The sequence below is a fragment of the Solanum pennellii genome, chromosome 1, assembly GCF_001406875.1.
Source record: "Solanum pennellii chromosome 1, SPENNV200".
Lineage (NCBI taxonomy): Eukaryota > Viridiplantae > Streptophyta > Magnoliopsida > Solanales > Solanaceae > Solanum > Solanum pennellii.
Window position 1 is genome coordinate 88,604,492 of NC_028637.1, and position 20,005 is coordinate 88,624,496.

Sequence of the window (20,005 nt, forward strand, 5' to 3'; positions counted from 1 at the left end):
CTTTGAATCTGAATACACGTCTAAATATTAAGATTTGCATTAAGAGTTAGGTGGATGGATCTGAATACACATCTGAATATTAAGATGTGGTCTTCAAATCTGAACATTGTGATTATTGTTTGTTTTCAATATCTGAATGTGCATATGAAATCGAACATTATATTAATAAATTGTTATAAAAAAATTAATTTCAACAAAAAATGTTACTTTTTTGATTAAAAAAATATTATAATCATCAAGCATAACATAAAAAGAATCACAAATAAAAAATATTTTATAGGCACAATATAATATCAAAAAGTTCAATAAGTATGAAAGATACTAGTTAAAAGATAATAATTGACACTTATCAACGCCTAACATATATTTTGGCTAATTAGAAAAACTAAAGAATTCTTATTAATTTTTCAATAATCTTAATCCAATTCTCTAACTTGTGAACCTCTAACGTTTGTGGTAGCGGACACTTTCACAAAATATACTAACACATGTGTTGTATAATGACTCTTTCCATCCAAGTCCATCTATTTCAAAGAGTTGTAACTTTTCAAAGAGTTGTGACATTTCCGATAAAGTACAATAAACATTCGTTCACACTATCTTTTATTGTGTATAAATAGAGGAATTTCCCCTCATTTTAAAACAACAAAAATTCTGAACTTCTTCTTCTTCTTCTTCTGCACAATTGACTATTCAAGTATTTTGCTCCTATTGAATGACTCACTGAAACTATTATTCTTATATCAATGTACTTGTGAATAAAACCGTTCCATCTTGAGAGAATCTATTCCATTAAACCTCGGTACTAAGGGGATAATTTCCTTAAGGGGACACTGTGCATTAAGTAGTCTCAATTTTTTTCTTTCTGTTTCATTCTATTGTTATAGATCTTGGTATATTTTTTTTACCGTCATTAATTTATGTTTATTATACTAATTGTTGTTTTTAGTACATGTTTTTAAATTTTGTTGTTTATATTTCTGTAAAATTATTGTTATAAATGTTTGTTAATACATATAAATATTATTTATTTATTAGAAAATTTAATATCTCATATTGATGTTTATTTAATTTTCCAAAAATATCAAATAACAATACTTTGAGGAGGCAAAAGGATAAATTATAAAATCAAATTTAAGAAGATCGATTGAAGGGTAAATGATAAGATGTTATAATTACTTTTTTTCTTTACATTATTAATGTTTGTTACTATGTAGTCTTGTATGTAAGATAATATAGTATTTTATTTTTAATGATTGATAAATTTAAATATTATTTTATTAATTATATGATATTAATTTTTCGAATTAAAATATATATTTGATATATTCAACGCTAACAGACACAGTTAAATTAAAACAAAAACAAAAAATAGATCAACTCTAATATCATATTCGGATTTTATGTCACATCATCAGTCCCTCTCCACGTAAGTCTCCTATCACTCCGCTACGCTACTCTCCTCTCTTCTTCATCAAAACTATTCCTTCACTTCCCTATTGTTGTGAAAGATTATCTACACAAGACTTGATGATCTCCTCCACCTCCATCTCTGCTGAATCTGCGCCCACACCCACTGTCAGTACCTTTCTTGATTCTATGTTTGAATTGTTTTTTTAGAGTTAATCACATCATCAAATTAGACTACTTTTTGCACACCCTTTTGCCCCGATCATCTTGTTGATCCATATTTTCTTGTGGGGTTGTGGGGTATTTGAAATTCTTGGAAAACTATGAAATTTTGTTGAAAAAAGAACATGTTTTTTTTTTGTGTGTTCTTGGTAATTTTCCTTGCTCCATTGATGAGGAAACAGGGGGAAAGTGTAAGGAAATAGTAAGAATTAGAAAAGTAGTATGCTTTACATATTTCCTGGATTGTGTTTTTTAACTAGGTCTATTTGCTTTAATTGTCAATCTAGCTAATGATCTATTCAACTTACCTTGTTGAATGAAATTATGTGCTATGAGTTCTTTTCCCCGTACCTTTTTGTTGTTTTAATGTCATCTGATAATATAGTCTTTACTAGGTAATTTAATGAGGTCTGAGCTTTTTCTTTTTTCCCCAATTCAATTTTAGATGAGTATTTGTTTGTGTTTCTTTTTGAATAATTAAGCATGGATGAAAACTTTAACTTTGTAAACTGACAGAAGTCCGATGGAGAAAATGAAGAGGATTCTTCAGCATCTCTAAAGTACAGAATCAATGAGCTGAAAAGGCAAATTCAAACGGACAGAGTTCTTTCAGTTAGGGTACTAGTTCTTTTGCATTTCTCTATTTTATATTCAACACTTAAAACTGTATTTCTGCTGATATCATAGCAATCACACAGATAGGCTTGTGCATTTCTCAGACACTCTTATCTCTTTCTATGTTGAATGGTGTTCGGCCAACCCATACCGTAGTTAATGCAGAACATTCATTGGAAACTTTGATCTTAAATGAATATTCTTTTCTTACAGATTTTTTATTTTTTTAATACTTGTTCTGTGAGCAAACCAATTAGTGAGTAACTTCTATTTTCTGAGTACCAATCAGAAGACTTGTGAGTGGAAGTTTAAAAAATTTAAAGTGTACAATTAAACGTGGGGGCTGCCAATTTCTGACATATATACACACAGATATATCATAAACATCAACAGAAAAACTGTAGTTGAAATAAAGAATACGAAGAAGGTTATATGACCCAATAAAAGGATTCATCTAACTTTCTTGGTTCTCAATGAGTGACTGTGGTGTGCTATGTCATATGAATTTGCTAGAATACTTGTTTACAATGTTCCTTGTAATTGATGGCACAACATGAATAGTGGTTTTGTAACCCCTTCCCCTCCAAAAAAAAAAACCATAATTAAAAGAAAGGCAAAAGGATTATCTGACAAGGTTATTTTTGTGTAGGACAAACTTGAAGAGAACAAAAGGAAGCTAGAAATTCATGTTTCTGAACTTCTTATGTTGGCTACATCAAGGAGTGATACTATGAAGAACTCTGGGACTGGTAAAATGCTTTCTTTAAGAATATCAAGTCCCCTCTGCAAAGTTGTTGGACTTGTTCAAGGTTCAGGAGACAGGGACTATGCTAATGGAGAGGAAGTCGTATCTTCAGTAACTGCTAGACTTCCCTTCATTCAGAACATTCCACCATATACTACTTGGATCTTTTTAGACAAGTACGTGATAATCATAGTTATCTCAAGTACAATACTGTGAAGAAGTCCATAGAAGAGGACACTTGGAAAGAAATTCTAAAAAATAACATTTGTGCTAGCTACATTGATTAGCCTTTTGTATATCGTTAACCTGAATATTTCGCCAGTATAAGGCTTAATTTGAAGCACTAAAATTTGCATCTTTTTCTTTATTTTCCGTATTTGTTTTGGACAAAACACTTTCATGACAAGCTTGAGATAGAAATTTTTTGGACAAAACACTTTCATGACAAGCTTGAGATAGAAATTTTTGACCTTTGTCGTGGATTTATTTTCCGTTTAATATCTATTTTGGTGATAAGTTACCATCAACAGCTAAGTCTCACTCCAAAGTCTTAAGGCAGTTCCACAATTTAATAGCTTGGAGAAGATTGGGAGAAAACTAGTTTTCAGTAGTATTATTCATACATTATCATGCATTAAAGCTAATCTTGTTCATCTTGACTTCTCCAGTTACTCTTCTTTAGCTTTTATATTATGTACTTCTGAGTTTTCGATTAGGCCAATAATTGATGCTACCATGATTATACTTTCATTCTTATTCGAAATGAGGATTTTATTTGCTCTTTGCTCTCAATTCTTCTTCACAAAACACAGAAATCAAAGAATGGCTGAAGATCAATCAGTGGTTGGGAGAAGGCGGATATACTATGACCAGCATGGTAGTGAGGCACTAATCTGTAGTGACAGTGAGGAAGACATAGCAGAACCAGAGGAAGAGAAACGTCATTTTTCTGAGGGAGAGGACAAAATTCTTAGGTGAGTTCAGATAAATAGCATGTATTACAACTTTATAGAATGTTATTGTTCATTTATTAAACAGATTTTTGCTTCTGTTTCTAAGAGAAAAATTGAGCATAGACTGTTTCGAAGAGTTGGATTTGATGTAATTTATTTCTCTATGTCGCAACTAATGCTTAGTGCTTACATAGGGAAGGTTTGTATATGTCATGCCCCAAGTCCATGTGACCAGCAAAGACACACTACCCTACCAAGCAAACCAAACCCATATGATGCATCCTGACCATATGCATGAAAGCCATTTGACCTTCCTTTTTTTTTTTTTTTTTTTGCATTTACAAATTAATCATGAAATATTTTCAACTTCAAAAGAACATACCCTGAAGCATTTCACAAGAATAATGAAATCAAAATAAAAGAGACGTCTTTCCATGTATGTCATGTAAATTCCCATTATTACAGCCCAACACAACTTTCTATGGAGCCTCTATACAATGGAATAGAATTAAACTCTTGGGACAATTCCTGTCTGGAGAAAAGAATAAGGGACACACTAGCTACCACGGAATAAAAGTTGTGCCTCAACATACACATTAGGAAGAGAGACACCCTAGCCATGTCTGCTCCTCACGTGTCACGCCTCATCTTGAAATATGAAAAATAAAGGGGGCCTAAGGAGGGCTGAGAGTACATTGTCACAGACTTTATAAGTATCATTGACTCTCTCTCAGTCAAAGCTTGGACAAGACTTCATTAGCAAATCAATGCAAGTATTACTTGATATTATACATAATACATTGATATCAAATTGAAATTTCAACATTTGAACTTAAAAGTCAAGTGTAAAATCCAACACTGACACTAGATCCAAGGTCAACTAGGTGATCAACCTAGTGGCAAGTATCACATACCCTACTTGCTCAAGTCGTCTCATTGTAGTGTCGTACGAATCGACTCAATAATACTATTATAGCACACTATACCCTTCCATGGGGATACTTTAACCTATCCCTTTACCATTAGGTAGAGTCTATGCCTACACTGGCATGTGTAATTTTGTGACAACAACCGGAATCTATGTGAAGTCAATCGTGGTGAACAATAGTAACTCCGAAACAATTTAAATATTCTAAAATAGATTCATGACTTGGTAGCAAACACGGAGCTCATAGCCAATCCAAACTATTTGAACAAAAAACAATATATAATCTTTCCTCAAATTATCAAAACATTTACCAAACAAAGATTTAAGATGCAAAGTATTCATCAAGTCTTATTTCAAATCATTTGTTTGTTAAAAGCATAAATATTATTGAATATAAATCAGTTAAACGAATAGCACTTTAATGTGATATTTGACACAATTGAAATATTTATTTTCGTGCCTTTAGCATCGTGCAAGTCTTCATAAACTTATGAGATTTCATTTCATGTAGCATTTCAACAATTAGCTTCAATTCTAAATTTTCATATCTACACATTGTTTATAAATCAATGGTATGTCATATGCAACCCAATTTATAAAGCATGGAGAGACTCACACTCGCTCGCCCGGTTGCCCCCACAAGTATTCCTCACATTACACATAATTATCTTGAACACATTTAGAAAAAAGACCTCAAGAAGAGTAAGTCTTAACTTACCTCAATTTCAAGCTTCAAAATAATATCTTGACAATCAACTTGATAAAATATTTTTTTGAAGAAGGTAACTTTATTATGAACAAAAGGAATAACCCAGAAAAGTATTCCAGTAATACTTACAAAAAATTATTGAGGGAGAGGTGTCCCTACTAAGCTTCATAAATAATCTAAAATACTAAGAATATTCTCTTCTTCTTGAGGATATCCGTGTTTACACCAAAAAAAGAAAAGGACTAGACAGTTCATCTTCAGTTTCTGCAGAGAGCAACTGTTGTTTTCGAAACATCTCTGGTTCCTTTCCATCCATATAGTCCACCAAATGCAGGCTGGGACAATCTTCCATCTCTCTCTGTGTCCCGACAGCTAGAGCCTCTTTGATGCTCCTTGGATAGTCCAGCTTATGCCTCTTAAATTTATGAAAATCTGCCATAACTTCACAGTCTCTCTATAATGTAGAAAGAGATGATTTATTGTCTCAATCTCACATTCACAAAAGAGCACCTAAAGCAAAATTGACGACCTCTTTTCATAAGGTTGTCCTGGGTGAGTGTAGCCTGTTTGGCTAGTAGCCAAGTGAAACATGCAACCTTGAAGGGTACCCTGACTTTCCAGATCATCTTCCAGGGCCAGCCACTACTCTGAGAGACTGATCTTTGTGATGTCTTGTAAGCTGAACCAACTGAAAATCTGCCTTGCTTGTCTGGTAGCGGAAATAGATTGTCCTCTTTGGGAGTGAAATCTTTGTATTGGCTCCAGAGTATTGAGCAGTTCAGCCACTCTGTTAATTCCCCAGTCGTTCAAGTGTCTCCTAAACCTTCGTTCAAGTGTCTCCTAAACTGAGATAGACTTGATTGTCTCTCATTTCTCTAATTGTGGATACCTTTTGAAGGCTCAGGTTGAACAAGTCTGGATACCTGTTCTTTAAAGTTTCTTGTCCAGCCCACCCAAAATAGTGTTTTTCCCCCATTTCTCACCTTGATTTTACAGTTGTTTGCAAACTTGATCCACTGAGTTCTGATAGACCTCCATACTCCAGTCCCGTACAGTTGTGTGGGCATGTAGGTAGTCCATTTGTTCTCCATGCCAAACCTAGCCTTGATTGTCTCCTTCCACAGTGCTTGTTCCTGTGATGCAAATCTCCATAGCCATTTCATCAAAAGGCTTCGATTCTGCAATTTTAGGTTTCTTTATCCCCAGACCCCCTACTTTTTTGCTTTGAATGACTTCATCCCACTTTACAAGATGATATTTGTGCTAATTAGGATCACAGTTCCCTTGCCACAAAAAAATTCTTCTGATAGCATCCATTTTGTCAATTACATTTGCACGCATTGGGAAAATTGATATCATGTATGTAGGCATGGCATCCAACACACTGTTGATGAGAGTAACTCTTTTACCTAGAGACAAATCTTTGCTTTTCCAATTCACTAGCTTTTTCTCACATTTCTCCAGAACATTGTTCCATATGCCTTTTGACTTGCTCTTATCCCCCAAGGGCATGCCAAGGTACACTTGATAAATTATCCGAACACGATCAATAAGTCGATTTCTACAAATGCGGTATCTCAAATACATCAAAGGCCAAAGCATATCCAAACTTCCTCACCATTTATCCAACTTCCAACACAATGAGAGTTTTCCATTTACAACTCTTTCAACCACCACAACTAGCAACGAATACTTCGGACCTTAATAAATAAACTAGTTCTAGAAGTTATCATTCTCAAAAAAAATAAACTAGTTCTAGGTAGTGTATTTACCTCCTTCAAGTTTTCCTCAAAAATCGTAAGCTTGGGATTTTTGGTGTTCTTGAACAATTTGATAAAATTTATAGATTTATTTGTTTGAATGATGTTAAAATCCATGTATATCAAGTATAATTAACTCAAAAAATCATTAGTGACGTACCTTTGTTTGTAATTGAGCTCCCAAGCATCAAATTGCTACTTTTGAGCTCTCAACCGTAACCGCTTTCTCAAAATCCAATTCTGTCCCGAAACTGGTTTTTATATACACCTGGAAGTCTGTTGATATGGCAATGCGTCGCATGACCCGTGATAGTACTGCCAGTCTTTGGTAAATGGCCATATCTCCTTGTATGAATGTCCAGATACTAATGGCTTGAACCTTTGGAAACTGTAAACTTTAATTTGATATATAGTGCACACCATAACTCCTCATAGAATGCTAGTTTAAAGTAAGGCTTTGTGCGCATTTCTATACAACTTTAGTCCTTAGTGTGGTTTCCAATTTGGTTTGGCCCCAGGGCTCTCCTAGACCCCATTATCTTTTCCAATATACCTCGTATACTTATCATCGTGTCCATGTGATGTGCTTCATATCATTAGCCCTCATTCAAAAGCAAATTAAGGTAGTTAGAATGTTTAGAACTTCTTAATGGCCTTTAAAAATTTCAAACTTTCCGAAGTGCTACAGTAAAGAAATTCTGCAACTGAGAGTTTTATCCTTGTCATTTTCTTTACATTTGAGATTTCCATTTACTAGAATTAGAAGAGTTATTCTGTTGTTTCCTGAATAATTACAGATGCAGAGCACAATTTCTCCTTTCAGCTCTGTTCTTTTTTTGTTTTCTGTGTCCATAGATTTCCTTAATTTTTGGTTTTGTGAAATGATGATAGGTTTTCCTCAGACACTCATAGCTCATATGGGTAAAGAAGAATACTCCCTTTATCCCGTTTATAATTACTATTAGCCCCAAAGGCTGTAAGTGAGTTGAGAACCATGTTTCACTTTCAAATCTCAACGGAGACAAAAAAAAAACACTAGGTTATTTCTTCCCATCTATGTTAGGCTTTTTGGACAGAGTTATTTGTACATAATGCTGGTGGGAGGTATCCCGTGGAATTGGTCAAGATGCAAGCAAGCTGGTCCAGGCACCACGGTTATCCAAAAAAAATACTATCAAAACATATAGAAATTTGTAAGTACTTTAATAGAACATTTTGATCTGTATCACTTTAAGTAGTCTCTGAATATGTAATTTTAAAACCATAAAGAAGGTCAATGTTCAGATATACACCAAAAAGTAGGTGCTTTGACTCTCATACATCCAAAATCATCTCTTTTTGGTATGAAGAGTGTTGATTTGATTGTTCTAAGTTGTTGAATTGACAGATGATTAGTTATCCTGTCCTATCCCCAGTCCCTGCTACAGTAGCCTGGGCATATTACACTTCTCCCTTGGATAGAATAGGTAGCTTTCTGTATGTTTATGTAAGCTTCCAAGCACCTTCAGTGAACTAGAATATCCTACCTAAATTTAGCCAGCTGGTGGGAGTTGCTAGCATTTCGTTCTAGTAGTTCTCTGACAGAAAGGGTGCAGCTGCAGCCTTTAGATTTCAGACAGGAGACATTTTTTTTGTGCTTGTCAGTTTGCTTCTCCTTTTGTTTCTCACAGAGCCATCTTATTTTCACTTTATGGGATTCTGTAGGATGGCTTCACGGGAGTTTGGGCTTAATGAAGAAGTTCTTGACCTCTTGACTCAGTATGTTGGAGGCACCACTTCTGAAATCCTGGTAAACTGAGTTGGTGATGTAATTGGGTAATGAACTTATAGATAGTAGATATTTTAGTTACCTCATTTATGTGTGTTTGGTCTTGCTCACATGTTGACTCATGTTTCTCTATCTTTCACGGTTGTCTTGTTAGTGGCTACCTGTGAAATCAATTTGTATACTATCTGATTTGTATTTGTTTATTTGTTTTATTAGGAGCACTGTAATGTGCTTGAGGAAAAACATCAAGATACAGACGGCAAAAGCATAAAAGATTCTAGGGAAAGTGGATTTGGGGGGAGCATGTTTCTAGACAAAAGCCTTACTGCTGCTTTAGATTCCTTTGATAACCTTTTCTGTCGCCGCTGTCTGGTATGTGATCGAAATGTGTTTTTTTAAAAACTGAAACAGAAGTTTAATGTGTTATTAATTGGCTCCCTGTACTAATACAGGTGTTCGACTGCCGTCTGCATGGCTGTTCACAAATTCTTATTGATGCTGTAAGTATAATTTGCCCAGCTTATTCTACTGAATTTGTATATGAAAATCTGAAAGTCTTTTTCATTTGGCAGATTGAAAAGCAGCCTTATTCTTCTGATTCTGAAGATGATAGAAAACCTTGCGGTGATCGGTGTTATCTTAAGGTATTCTTTCGAGTTTCGACATTTATACACAAGCAAGTAGATCATACCTCTTTAAGGTAGGAATTCCCCTCAATGTATCATTGATTTGGTTTATATTAAGATAACCCTTGTTTTTGAGTTAGTCCGGAATATTTGTAGTATTTTAGTTCCCAAACTTTTTTAACTAAGCAGCTTAGCTTTTTCAGTAAGTATTTAGGCAGCTCTGCTTTTAACATACAACTTTGGTATTAGCTGGTTTGCTAGTTTTGGGTCTGACTGTCAAATGCCAAGTGATTTTTCTACTAAGTTTACCATCTGTGGAGCAGATGATCATAAATATACGTTTATCTTCTAGGCTTTAAAACCTCCATTCTAATTTTAAATTTTTCCTTTATATTATTACATAATCAGTTCAGTTTTGGTAATACTTGCCACTGCTACTGTCTGCTCCCTCATTTGCTAACTTGCTCTTCCCCTTTTTCTCCCTTCTTCTTTTTTCACTCACTTTCAGCTTTTTATGTGGAGAAATTCATTTTGAGGTTTTAGGTAAAAGGTGTAGCAAACCAGACTAAATATTCAAATGTAGATCCAGTGGAAGGACTAGAGAAACACACTTCAGAAGCGGGAGGTAGCACTATGGACATCAAAAGAACTAGAGATCCAGGTGACGATGATTCACACACTTTTGATGACAGATCGCTTTGCTGATTTTTCTTGTCTTGTCTATAACATATGAAGTTACATGTTGCTGGTTCAACTTGTTTATGTTTCCTTGTCACAATAGACGAGCACATTGATAGCAAAATGAAGCATGGAGTATCAGAGTCTATAAACACAACTTTAGAGAAGTCAAATCTAGTTTTGGATGACCAACAAGATTCTTCTGGTAAGAGAAGGAAATTGTCACTCCCTACTGCTGTTAGTGTGGCAGCAGAAGATGGATCTGAGAGCAATGGGATGTCTATTAGCACCAATGATTATGTATCACATTCACAAGCACCAGATCAGTCTGGCTATAATCATGGTACTTCTTTGCATGAGACTGGGGACAATGTCAGAAATGAAGGAGAGGACACTATAAAGGAAACTGTGAAGCATGCATCCTACTCCAAAAATCTACCAGAATGGAAACCCCTAGAGAAAGAACTATATTTAAAGGGGATAGAGATATTTGGGAGAAATAGGTATGATTTTTAGTTGATATTGGTTCTTTCTCAATAATAGAACTACAATTATTTTACATTAAAATAGGTTTATATCATCAGTGGTAAGAAATGCATGTCCATGTGAATGAAAAAGATGGAAATGACTGTTCCAAATTTAACTTGTACCTTTCTTTGATTTGACAAAAAATTGCTACACCAGATTTTTCCTTTCATTGTGGATATCATCTAGTAAGGTAGTTCGTAGTTGTTTCTTGTTGACAGAAGAACAGAGAGTGAGAGATTAGATGGTAAAAACAAAAGGAGTCTCTCTGAGTCTTCACATGTCACTTGGTACTTTTGGGAGTACTCAGGTCAGTGTTAACAAATCCTTAAAACTTTACAACCCATGCAATGTATTTCATCTACATGCAATGATAAGTCGGACTTAAGGGAGCCCGGTGGACTAAGCTCCCGCTATGCTCAGGTCTGGGGAAGGGCGGACCACATTATGTCTTATTTTTGCTGCCTTACCTTGTATTTGTGAAAGACGCTGTTTCCGCGTGCAGTGCTAGATCAAACTCAGAAATAGGAACTGTCTGCCATTCTCTTCCAGCTACACATTAGTGTTTCCAAGCCGACATCTATGAAATTATTTTTAAGATCCAAAGCTCCACATTCTGACCTCACTTTGTGGGATTTTGCTGGGTATGTTGTTGTTGTGAAGGTCCACATTCTTTGTACTCATTTAAAGGATTTCCATATGGATATACTGCTATCTTTTTTGCGTCTCCCGCCAATTTCAAGCAATCCTTTCCTGGGGCTTCCAGATAGCCAATCCTCATTTTCTTCACATTCTAAAGATGCTTGAAATAATTTCCGATGGAGGTACTTCATATGGTTCTACAGGCATACATATTATTGTACCATCTAACACCATATTTGGGAGCGGCAATTATAGAGCTGATAAAGTTTTGGATTCAAAAGGGCACACATTCCTGTGAGGAACCATGGGCAATTGCAGCTAGTATAAAGTTTAGATAAGTAGAATTGGTCAGTGAGCTATGAACAGGGGATGGCTTTAGCTGTACTGCATTTTCTGGGAACTTATGCTATGTTAAATTATCTTTTACAGAAGTATTATTGATGTCATTTAAGCAATAAACAATAAGGTGATCGAGTATCAGATGTTTTTTGGAGTCCTTTTCACTTTTATTATTGTGATAAATGAATCAGCATCCAACTCAGGGATATTTTTCTAGCTCACACCAGAGCCTAGGTGATAGGGGGTGTAGTTGGCGGCTAAGGGGCTTGGGGGAGGAGTGGGGACACAGATAGTATGTGGTCTACAGCTTCATGGCTAGAGAGGAGTGGGGACACAGATATTTATCTAGCTCACACCAGAGCTTCAAATTCTTCTATTCTTTCAAGCCGAGGGTCTATCAATGGCAAACAGTCTATCTTCCCCATATAGGTAGGGGTAAGGTCTGTGTACATCTTAGGATTGCACTGGGCATGTTGTTGTTGTTGTTACACTTTACCTGTGATATGCCTGTATAAAAGACCAGATGTTAGCTAATTAAAGTTTTTGTTTCTTTCTATGCCAAGATTAGTTGCTGAACTTTCCTCAGTATCAATCAATCAGTCAATCATAGAAGTGAAAGTAGGGAACATTCATCTTTTTTCTGGTCTTCCAGGGACCCTTTTACATTTAGGAGAGTTCTTTTATAATGTTTTTTTTTTTTTGAAATTGGTAAATTGTATTCATCAGCATTAAGGATATGTTGAAGTTCTTTTTTAAATGTTACGAGACAAAAGGAGCACATGGGTAAATGCTACACCATACTTTAGCTCATCTGGTCCCTCATGAGAAATCTGCTCTTTCTTTTCATGCAGATCATATTCTAAACCCCTCGCTCACCACTTGTTCGTACTTCTTAAATACATGAAGTTGATTAAGTTTTGGTAACAGATTCTTGTTGAACTATATTTGGTCAAGTGATATGCTGAAATGAGATTGCTGTGTCAATATGTGTCAGCTCTAATGGATATCTCATTCATCATTGCAGTTGCCTAATTGCTAGAAACTTACTTCCTGGCTTGAAAACTTGTATGGAGGTATCCTCTTACATGGATAACAGAGCAGTGGCGCAACGTGGAGGCTCCTCAAGCTTATTTTCGGAGGATAATGGGAAAGCTGACATGGATTACATGGTTTGTGCTCCTCTTCATGCCAACTAATTTACGTGATGCATTGGCCCAAAGATACACATGAATCCTCATATTCCTCAGACCTTGAAACGACTGAGGGGTTCATGTGGTCCATAGATTTGGGAACATATTTTACCTGCTTAATAATTGGGTGTTTGTACAGCATTGTCCTTTTAATGCTTATATTTTTTCAATCCAGCAGTGTCCCCATATTAATACTAACGATCCCATTAACATTATCCTTGTCCTCATAAAACTAACTCCTTATGCTTATATTTTTCAATCCAAGGACAAGGATAGTGTTAATGGATTGTTGGTCTTCTCTTCAAATCCTAAAATGGTAAAAAGTTTCCCCTACCAAATGATGGACTTAAATCCAATGATAAAGTTCAAAGTAAAAAGTTAGCTCAATTGCAAAACCAAACATCACATTGCATCAAAGTCCATATCGATATTTTAGTGCGATAAATTATAATACAGGCACTCGTTAATCTCACTTTACAATAAATTACCTAAAAAAGTTAATTCATGAAGGTTATTATTTTAATTCTTGTAGTATAACCTAGGGCTGCATACAGACTTCTAATTTCAGTCTATAACTTGGACAAAGCAGTCTGAACAGACTGTTCCAAGCTATCAGCCTTGCAATAAAAAGAAAAATCATCATGGATTTTATAGTATTCATGAGACCATTTGACAGTTATAAATATTTGGAGCAGCAGGCCATGCTACCCTCTAACATTCTGTACCCTCTTTTTTTTGTATTTTACGAGAGTGGGGTACCTTTTGGCTCTCAAAGAAAAAACCATGGTATTTTCTAGCCAGAATAAGATATTTTCACATGCAGAAGGAAGAATCATATTGTCAAGAGCATCAGAATGATGCACAGGTTTATTTTAGGAATTTAAGAAAGTCGGATCTTCTTCTTTGGAAATTGATGCAGATATGAGAGTATTTGTTTCCCTTGAATTTCTCATGCTATAAGTGGAACATACTTACTACCATATAAGGTGCTACAGGAATTGAAAATGCTCAAACAGCTTATTTTATTTTGTTAGCATTCTACTTTCCTAGATTAGTTTGAGTTACTTCCTTCATGGTGTATATCCAACTAATTGATGTATTTGTCTATTTAGGAGCTAGATATTCCGACGAAATCACGTTTTCTTCGTAGAAGAGGCAGAACACGCAAACTGAAATATTCCTCAAAGTCTTCTGGGCATCCCTCAATCTGGAGAAGAATGGCCGATGGAAAGAATCAATCATGTATACAATATAATCCATGTGGATGCCAGCCGACATGTGGAAAGCATTGTCCTTGTTTGCAGAATGGTACTTGCTGTGAAAAGTATTGTGGGTATGTTGAGCGTTTGAATTTATCAATAAAGGATTTCGTCTTTGACTTGTTAAGTCAGATGCCTCTCCAGTCCACCTTTTTCTCTTCTATTTTTCTCTTTTAACTACTTCCATGCCCTCCTGTAAAGCTTGTTCTCTTGCACCCCTCTCCTCCTGGATTCGTTGGTTGCTCTGTTTGATTCTATGAATTGATCATTTGTGCTCACCACAGATGAGAGTAGTGCAGTGCATCAACTCTTTGTTGCATTTACCATACATTGAACTCTGGCATAGTTGAACCGGACTTAATAAACTAGAATAATTATGTCCTCAATTGCATTCATTTTCATGTGAAAGAAGACTGCAGCTCGATGTCCTTGACTGTTTTCGTTGTTAAAAAAGTTGTTCAACTTGATGTTTGCTCTATTATTTTGGTTTGCTTAGGGCTAGCGGGGAACTCATTTGTTCGCTTTCCGATATTATTTTAGGAACCTGTCATATCTCCTAATATCTCTTCTTCCATTTTAGCTGCTCAAAAAGCTGTAAAAATCGTTTCCGTGGATGTCACTGTGCAAAGAGTCAATGCAGAAGCAGACAATGTCCATGTTATGCTGCTGGACGTGAATGTGATCCTGATGTCTGCCGCAACTGTTGGGTTAGGTAAGATGTTGCTAGACTGTAGCCTCTAAATTCACCCTTGTACTTCTGCTTGGAACATTGACACACTTTTCAGCTGTGGTGATGGCTCATTGGGTGAGCCTCCTAGGCAAGGAGAAGGTCAATGTGGTAACATGAGGCTCCTCCTAAGGCAGCAACAAAGGGTGAGACATTTAGGGGTTTCAATTACTATTTCTGTTATCAAAATGTCTATCTTCCCTTTTCTCCCTTTTCAGTTTGTCTTGCATCATTTCTGTTACAGATTCTGCTGTCAAAATCTGAAGTTGCTGGATGGGGAGCCTTCCTGAAGGTAAATCGTATTCCTGTGTGACACACGTGCTCCTTAAGCTAGTACTACAATGTATTAATAAACTAATTTAATTTGTTTAATCTTTTTGCGTCTAGAACCCTGTTTACAAAAATGATTACCTGGGAGAATATACGGGCGAATTAATTTCTCATCGAGAAGCAGATAAGCGGGGGAAAATATATGATCGTGCAAATTCGTCTTTCCTTTTCGACTTGAATGATCAGGTGAGCACTGCTTATATTTGAGGTATTCTGATACTCCCTTGTATTGCAAAATCTGAACCTTAGGACCAACCACCCTGCCTTGTATACCCTAGCAGGTATATGCTCTTATTTCAACAGTCTAGAATGTCTGGTTCAGAGAAGTTGTTATGAATTTTCAGTGGTGAATTTGGTGCTTTAAAGTTTCCAATTCCAAAATATCCAATTTTTAGCCTGTGATGTCCTCCGGATTTACTTGTCATTCAAGTTTTGGATTCTTCTACCTGTATGCCTGATATCTTCAACCGAAGGAATGATAACATAAGGCAGTTAACTAATCCCTCCTTTTGAGTGAACCCTGGGCTGGGGATCAAAAGCTAGTCAAGTCATTCCAAATGAAGCTTTCATTATTTTACCAGGGGTGTTCTCCTTTTGGCAATTCAATCCTAATTCTTTGATATTGAGGTTACTGTATATTTATTTTTTCGTTCTTTGTAAATATGACTGAGTTGTGATCTAGAAGGTGTATTAATTTAACATCTTAAGCTAACTTGTTAGAGAATTTTATGAGCCTTGATGACATTTCATCTCCTGCTTTCATCTCTTTATTGCAGTATGTCCTCGATGCCTATCGGAAGGGAGACAAGCTGAAATTTGCCAATCACTCATCAAACCCAAACTGCTTTGCTAAGGTACATACAATCCTAAAGTATTAGAGTTCAATTAACTTTTTGATTGTTGCTGATTCAACATCTTTTAGGTAATGCTGGTTGCTGGTGATCATCGAGTTGGGATATTTGCAAAGGAACGTATTGAAGCTAGTGAGGAGCTTTTCTATGATTATCGTTATGGTCCTGATCAAGCGCCAATATGGGCTAGGAAACCTGAGGGCACAAAGAGAGATGATTCACCAGCGCCTTTAGGTCGACCAAAGAAACACCAATAATCTCATTGAGACAGCATGCTTAACCATTTCTATCTGTGGAGTGCTTAACATTGAGGAGGAACAGAGGAAGCTGTACTACCTCTCTTATATACAGTAATAAAGCAGTCATAAAGATATTTATTTGTTTTTTCTTTGTTGTGGGGTTCTTTTATATTTTTTACATTATAGTGTGCTAATAACAATAAGACGTTAAAGAAGTAATAGGAGAGAGGATCCAGCTATGTAAAGAATAAGCAAAAAAATATTGAAGGAAACATGTTTACTGTAGTCATCCGAACAGGTGAAAGAAATTACTTGTGTTGGACACAAGGTGTCTTATAATAATACAGTTTATATAGATCTGTTTCCTTTTACTCTGTTTAGAACCAGTTTTGCCTTGAATCTCTTTTTTTGATAATGGGAACAAAGGTGAACCCAAATTTAAAATTTGGAAGAACATTAGGTTCATATTTTGCAACGTTTGATGTTATATTAATTTGAACCTATTTTAATCCTTCCAAGTTTGACTAACACGTCCATTTGCCATCTCTAGCTAGACATAATAATTGGCACACCAAGAGAGAACAAAAGACAAACCTCAACTTCACAGCTATATACAGCTATCAAACATGCTGAACAAATGAAAGAAGTTCAATTGAGGATGAAGTTTCAGTTGGGCAAACTTTTTCTTCTTTTACTTTCTAAATGCATATATAACATTTCATTCCAAGTATCTGGAACCCCTGGAAGACACCAATGGCTACAATCTTGAACACGCGAGGAGCTACCCGGTTTTCTTCCATATATAGAAGGATGACCATCAATCCTGTAATCTGACAAACCAGTTATGTTCAAAAAAGTTACTGGAGTCTTCATCTTGCCTATTATTTGCTCCACTATTATGTTCTTCTCTGGATATTCGCCTCTGTAAGTCTCAGGGATCGGTTGAGAAGCTTCTCTGCAGTGCCCACCAGTGTTCCACTGACCGCCACTGTCCAATTTAAGAAGAGAATGATGAGCCATGTAGCCAATACATCACAGATCTTGTGAAAATGTTCAAAGCAAAATTAAGGCATTACCTGAAATGAGAAGGAGCAGAACTCCTGAAGAAAACTTGTGTTTTGCTTGGATTGATATGTCTATCAATCCATGATGCCCAAGTTGTCAGGGATTTTTCGAAAGCTGTTGAAACATCAAGACGAGGATGTACTTGATTCCTCTCCTGGTAGTAATTCTTCCTGTTGTGACAGTACCGATTATACAAGCGAGAGTAACTAGAGGAAGCTAATGCAGCATCCATCACACACAAAAATACTACTAACTTATTTCTATCTTCATAGTAAGAATTGACAGGATTGATTTTCACCAAAAAACAATCTAGCTCATTAACCGGTATTGCCAGGTTCTTTCTATATGCTATCACAATATCATGACTAGGTTTCATATCAAAATGTTGGGTACTCCAATTAAACGGCAATTATTTGCCACAATCTCAAACAAGTTTAATTTGATCTACATGAATCCTCATTGATGATGTTGCAAAATTTAAGCTCATCTCAGGCCAATATAGGCTTCCCCAATTAAACATCAGTTAAAACCTGCAAGTAACTTCCAAGTACCATATTCTAAAATAAATCTTCACATGGATCATTACACTAAGAACTTCTTAAAGAGATCATATTCATACCATTAGTCTTTGGCAGAACTTAAACTCGAAGAAGAACAAAGTAGCAGAATTAACCTAAATAACCGTCCACCCAACTTTTTAAGCTAAAAATAGCCAGCCGATGTATAATCCATATATAATCCGCGTATAATCAGTGTATAGTATATGTATACAGGCTAGAAAAAGAACAGTGAATCTGCCTGGCTATAATCTATCAACAAAAGGCTTACCCTGCTTTAGTCTTGTGGTGATTCCACCAATGAGCAGTGTTAAAGACCAAGATATCAGCCCCTCTCCATCTTGATGAACCTTTGTCCATCGTATCAATACGCAAGGTCTGCACCCGTTTGCTGCCTATCCTTGCCTTGCCCTCATGAACCAAAAAGTGAGTTACATAGTACTCAACTGTACATTGGTAGTCCTGCAATAATGACATCAAAAAAAAATTGAAAACTGGAAAAACACAACTCTTTGCATATTCAGTTAATCAAAGATTCAAATTATTTACCACAAATTTAAAACAATAATTTCCCTTCTCTTTGGTTATTCTCCGACCACGAGTCTCATAAACTTTTCTTGGATCTTTTATTGCTCCCATTAACAAGCATAACATCGATTCCCATTGATTTCTGTTGATGGAGTCACCAGCAAACACTAATCTTTTACCTCTAATAAGTTCCAACATCTGAGTAGCATTGAACCTGTACCACACAAAAGTCACAAGCTAAGAATTATTTTATTTCAAACTTTCTAATTACTCTTCTTACTCTATTACTAGCCAGACAATGGAGGTACAACTTAAGCAATGGATCCACACACATACACAAAAAAAGAGGAAAAAGACAAGGGGCAAAAAAGTCAAGTTTTTTATTGTTTTACCTTGGAATGTCACAATCTTGAGGTTGCCACCTCCATTTCATAAAATTCTTATCCAATCTTCCATTAGTTTCACAACTAAAACCTTCATCAATGTAGGGACATGAAGCATTTGTGTACAAAGGATAGCTCTCATCAAAAACCCATTTCCCTTTAGTGATGTCACATTCTTTCCTATTCACCACCTTAAGCACATTACTAGAAGCTTCTTCTTTCTTAGACAAAACAATAGACACGTTCTGCTGTTGCTGCTGCTGCTGATTCCAAATAGGAATACTACTACTGGTACTATCTATTTCAAGACCCTTAGAAGAAACAGTTCCAGATTTAGTCGAACGGTTACCAAAAAAGGTCGAATTTTTTTCACTATTTATATCATAAGCCACTGATTGTGGCTGATTTTCCTTACCCAAGATTCCCTCAAATGTTGAAAAGTTAGAAACTTGGGACTCATTTTCAACTCTATTGAAATGGGTACTCACCAAAATTGAGTTCCTGATTTGGGTTGCTGAGTAATTTTTGTGAAAGCCAGTTAAAGATTGAATCTTGAAAGGAGATCTGAGACTCAAAGAGACTGAAGCAGAAGCAGAAGCAGCAGTAGTAGTACTGTTGAACTGAAAATGAGTTTCTTGACGACTATATAATGGAAGGTTGAGAACCCATATAGAGAAAAAGATGAAAAAGATTAGAGAAAACGAAATGGTGAAAGAGAAAAGCCATAGCCTTGTAGGTTTAATGGAGAAACTTCTCTGTTTCTCCATCAGATTTTCTCTGAGTAAACTGTTGCTTTTTTTTCTTCTATTGTAGTACTCCACTACAAGTCAAGAAGAGTGGTTAAGGTATAGTAATGCACTGTGGCACATGCAAAATTTAATATAAAAATATAGTACTACAATTAATCAAAAGAAAATGGATATGTTCAATTCAAAATAATTAATCAAATAATGACC

The 20,005-nt window shown here is 35.7% G+C and overlaps 2 protein-coding genes across 3 annotated transcripts; one reads left to right on the top strand and one right to left on the bottom strand.

Annotated features, from left to right (window-relative positions):
• Positions 1-1,388: 1,388 nt before the first annotated feature.
• Positions 1,389-16,871, top strand: LOC107001506 (histone-lysine N-methyltransferase EZA1). 2 transcript variants are annotated; one of them, XM_015199526.2, is made up of 18 exons: positions 1,389-1,578; positions 2,149-2,250; positions 2,897-3,168; positions 3,805-3,966; positions 9,047-9,131; positions 9,327-9,482; positions 9,563-9,610; positions 9,683-9,754; positions 10,280-10,397; positions 10,518-10,917; positions 12,945-13,089; positions 14,223-14,443; positions 14,950-15,081; positions 15,155-15,242; positions 15,341-15,388; positions 15,484-15,612; positions 16,203-16,280; positions 16,349-16,871. In XM_015199526.2, the coding sequence occupies exons 1-18, from the start codon at positions 1,531-1,533 to the stop codon at positions 16,532-16,534; spliced, it is 2,490 nt and encodes an 829-aa protein (XP_015055012.1). In that variant the 5' UTR covers positions 1,389-1,530; the 3' UTR covers positions 16,535-16,871. The 2 variants fall into 2 exon arrangements, with proteins under 2 accessions (XP_015055012.1, XP_015055016.1); XM_015199530.2 differs by having other exon boundaries at positions 2,152-2,250.
• Positions 16,872-17,093: 222 nt separating this feature from the next.
• Positions 17,094-19,897, bottom strand: LOC107001521 (protein trichome birefringence-like 6). Its single transcript, XM_015199533.2, has 5 exons — positions 19,059-19,897; positions 18,688-18,880; positions 18,410-18,600; positions 17,593-17,751; positions 17,094-17,504 (listed from the first exon to the last, which is right to left on the bottom strand). The coding sequence occupies exons 1-5, from the start codon at positions 19,814-19,816 to the stop codon at positions 17,183-17,185; spliced, it is 1,623 nt and encodes a 540-aa protein (XP_015055019.1). The 5' UTR covers positions 19,817-19,897; the 3' UTR covers positions 17,094-17,182.
• Between the last annotated feature and the right edge of the window lie 108 nt (positions 19,898-20,005).

Bases quoted from the DNA above. Each gene is read 5' to 3' on its own strand.
- LOC107001506 (XM_015199526.2), top strand. From the start codon at position 1,531: ATGATCTCCTCCACCTCCATCTCTGCTGAATCTGCGCCCACACCCACT. The intron at 9,132-9,326 runs GTAAACTGAGTT...TTGTTTTATTAG, and splicing joins GCACCACTTCTGAAATCCTG to GAGCACTGTAATGTGCTTGA. The intron at 9,611-9,682 runs GTAAGTATAATT...TTCATTTGGCAG, and splicing joins CACAAATTCTTATTGATGCT to ATTGAAAAGCAGCCTTATTC.
- LOC107001521 (XM_015199533.2), bottom strand. From the start codon at position 19,816: ATGGAGAAACAGAGAAGTTTCTCCATTAAACCTACAAGGCTATGGCTT. The intron at 18,601-18,687 runs GTAAATAATTTG...TCATTATTGCAG, and splicing joins ATTATTGTTTTAAATTTGTG to GACTACCAATGTACAGTTGA. The intron at 17,752-18,409 runs GTAAGCCTTTTG...CTGTCACAACAG, and splicing joins CACCACAAGACTAAAGCAGG to GAAGAATTACTACCAGGAGA.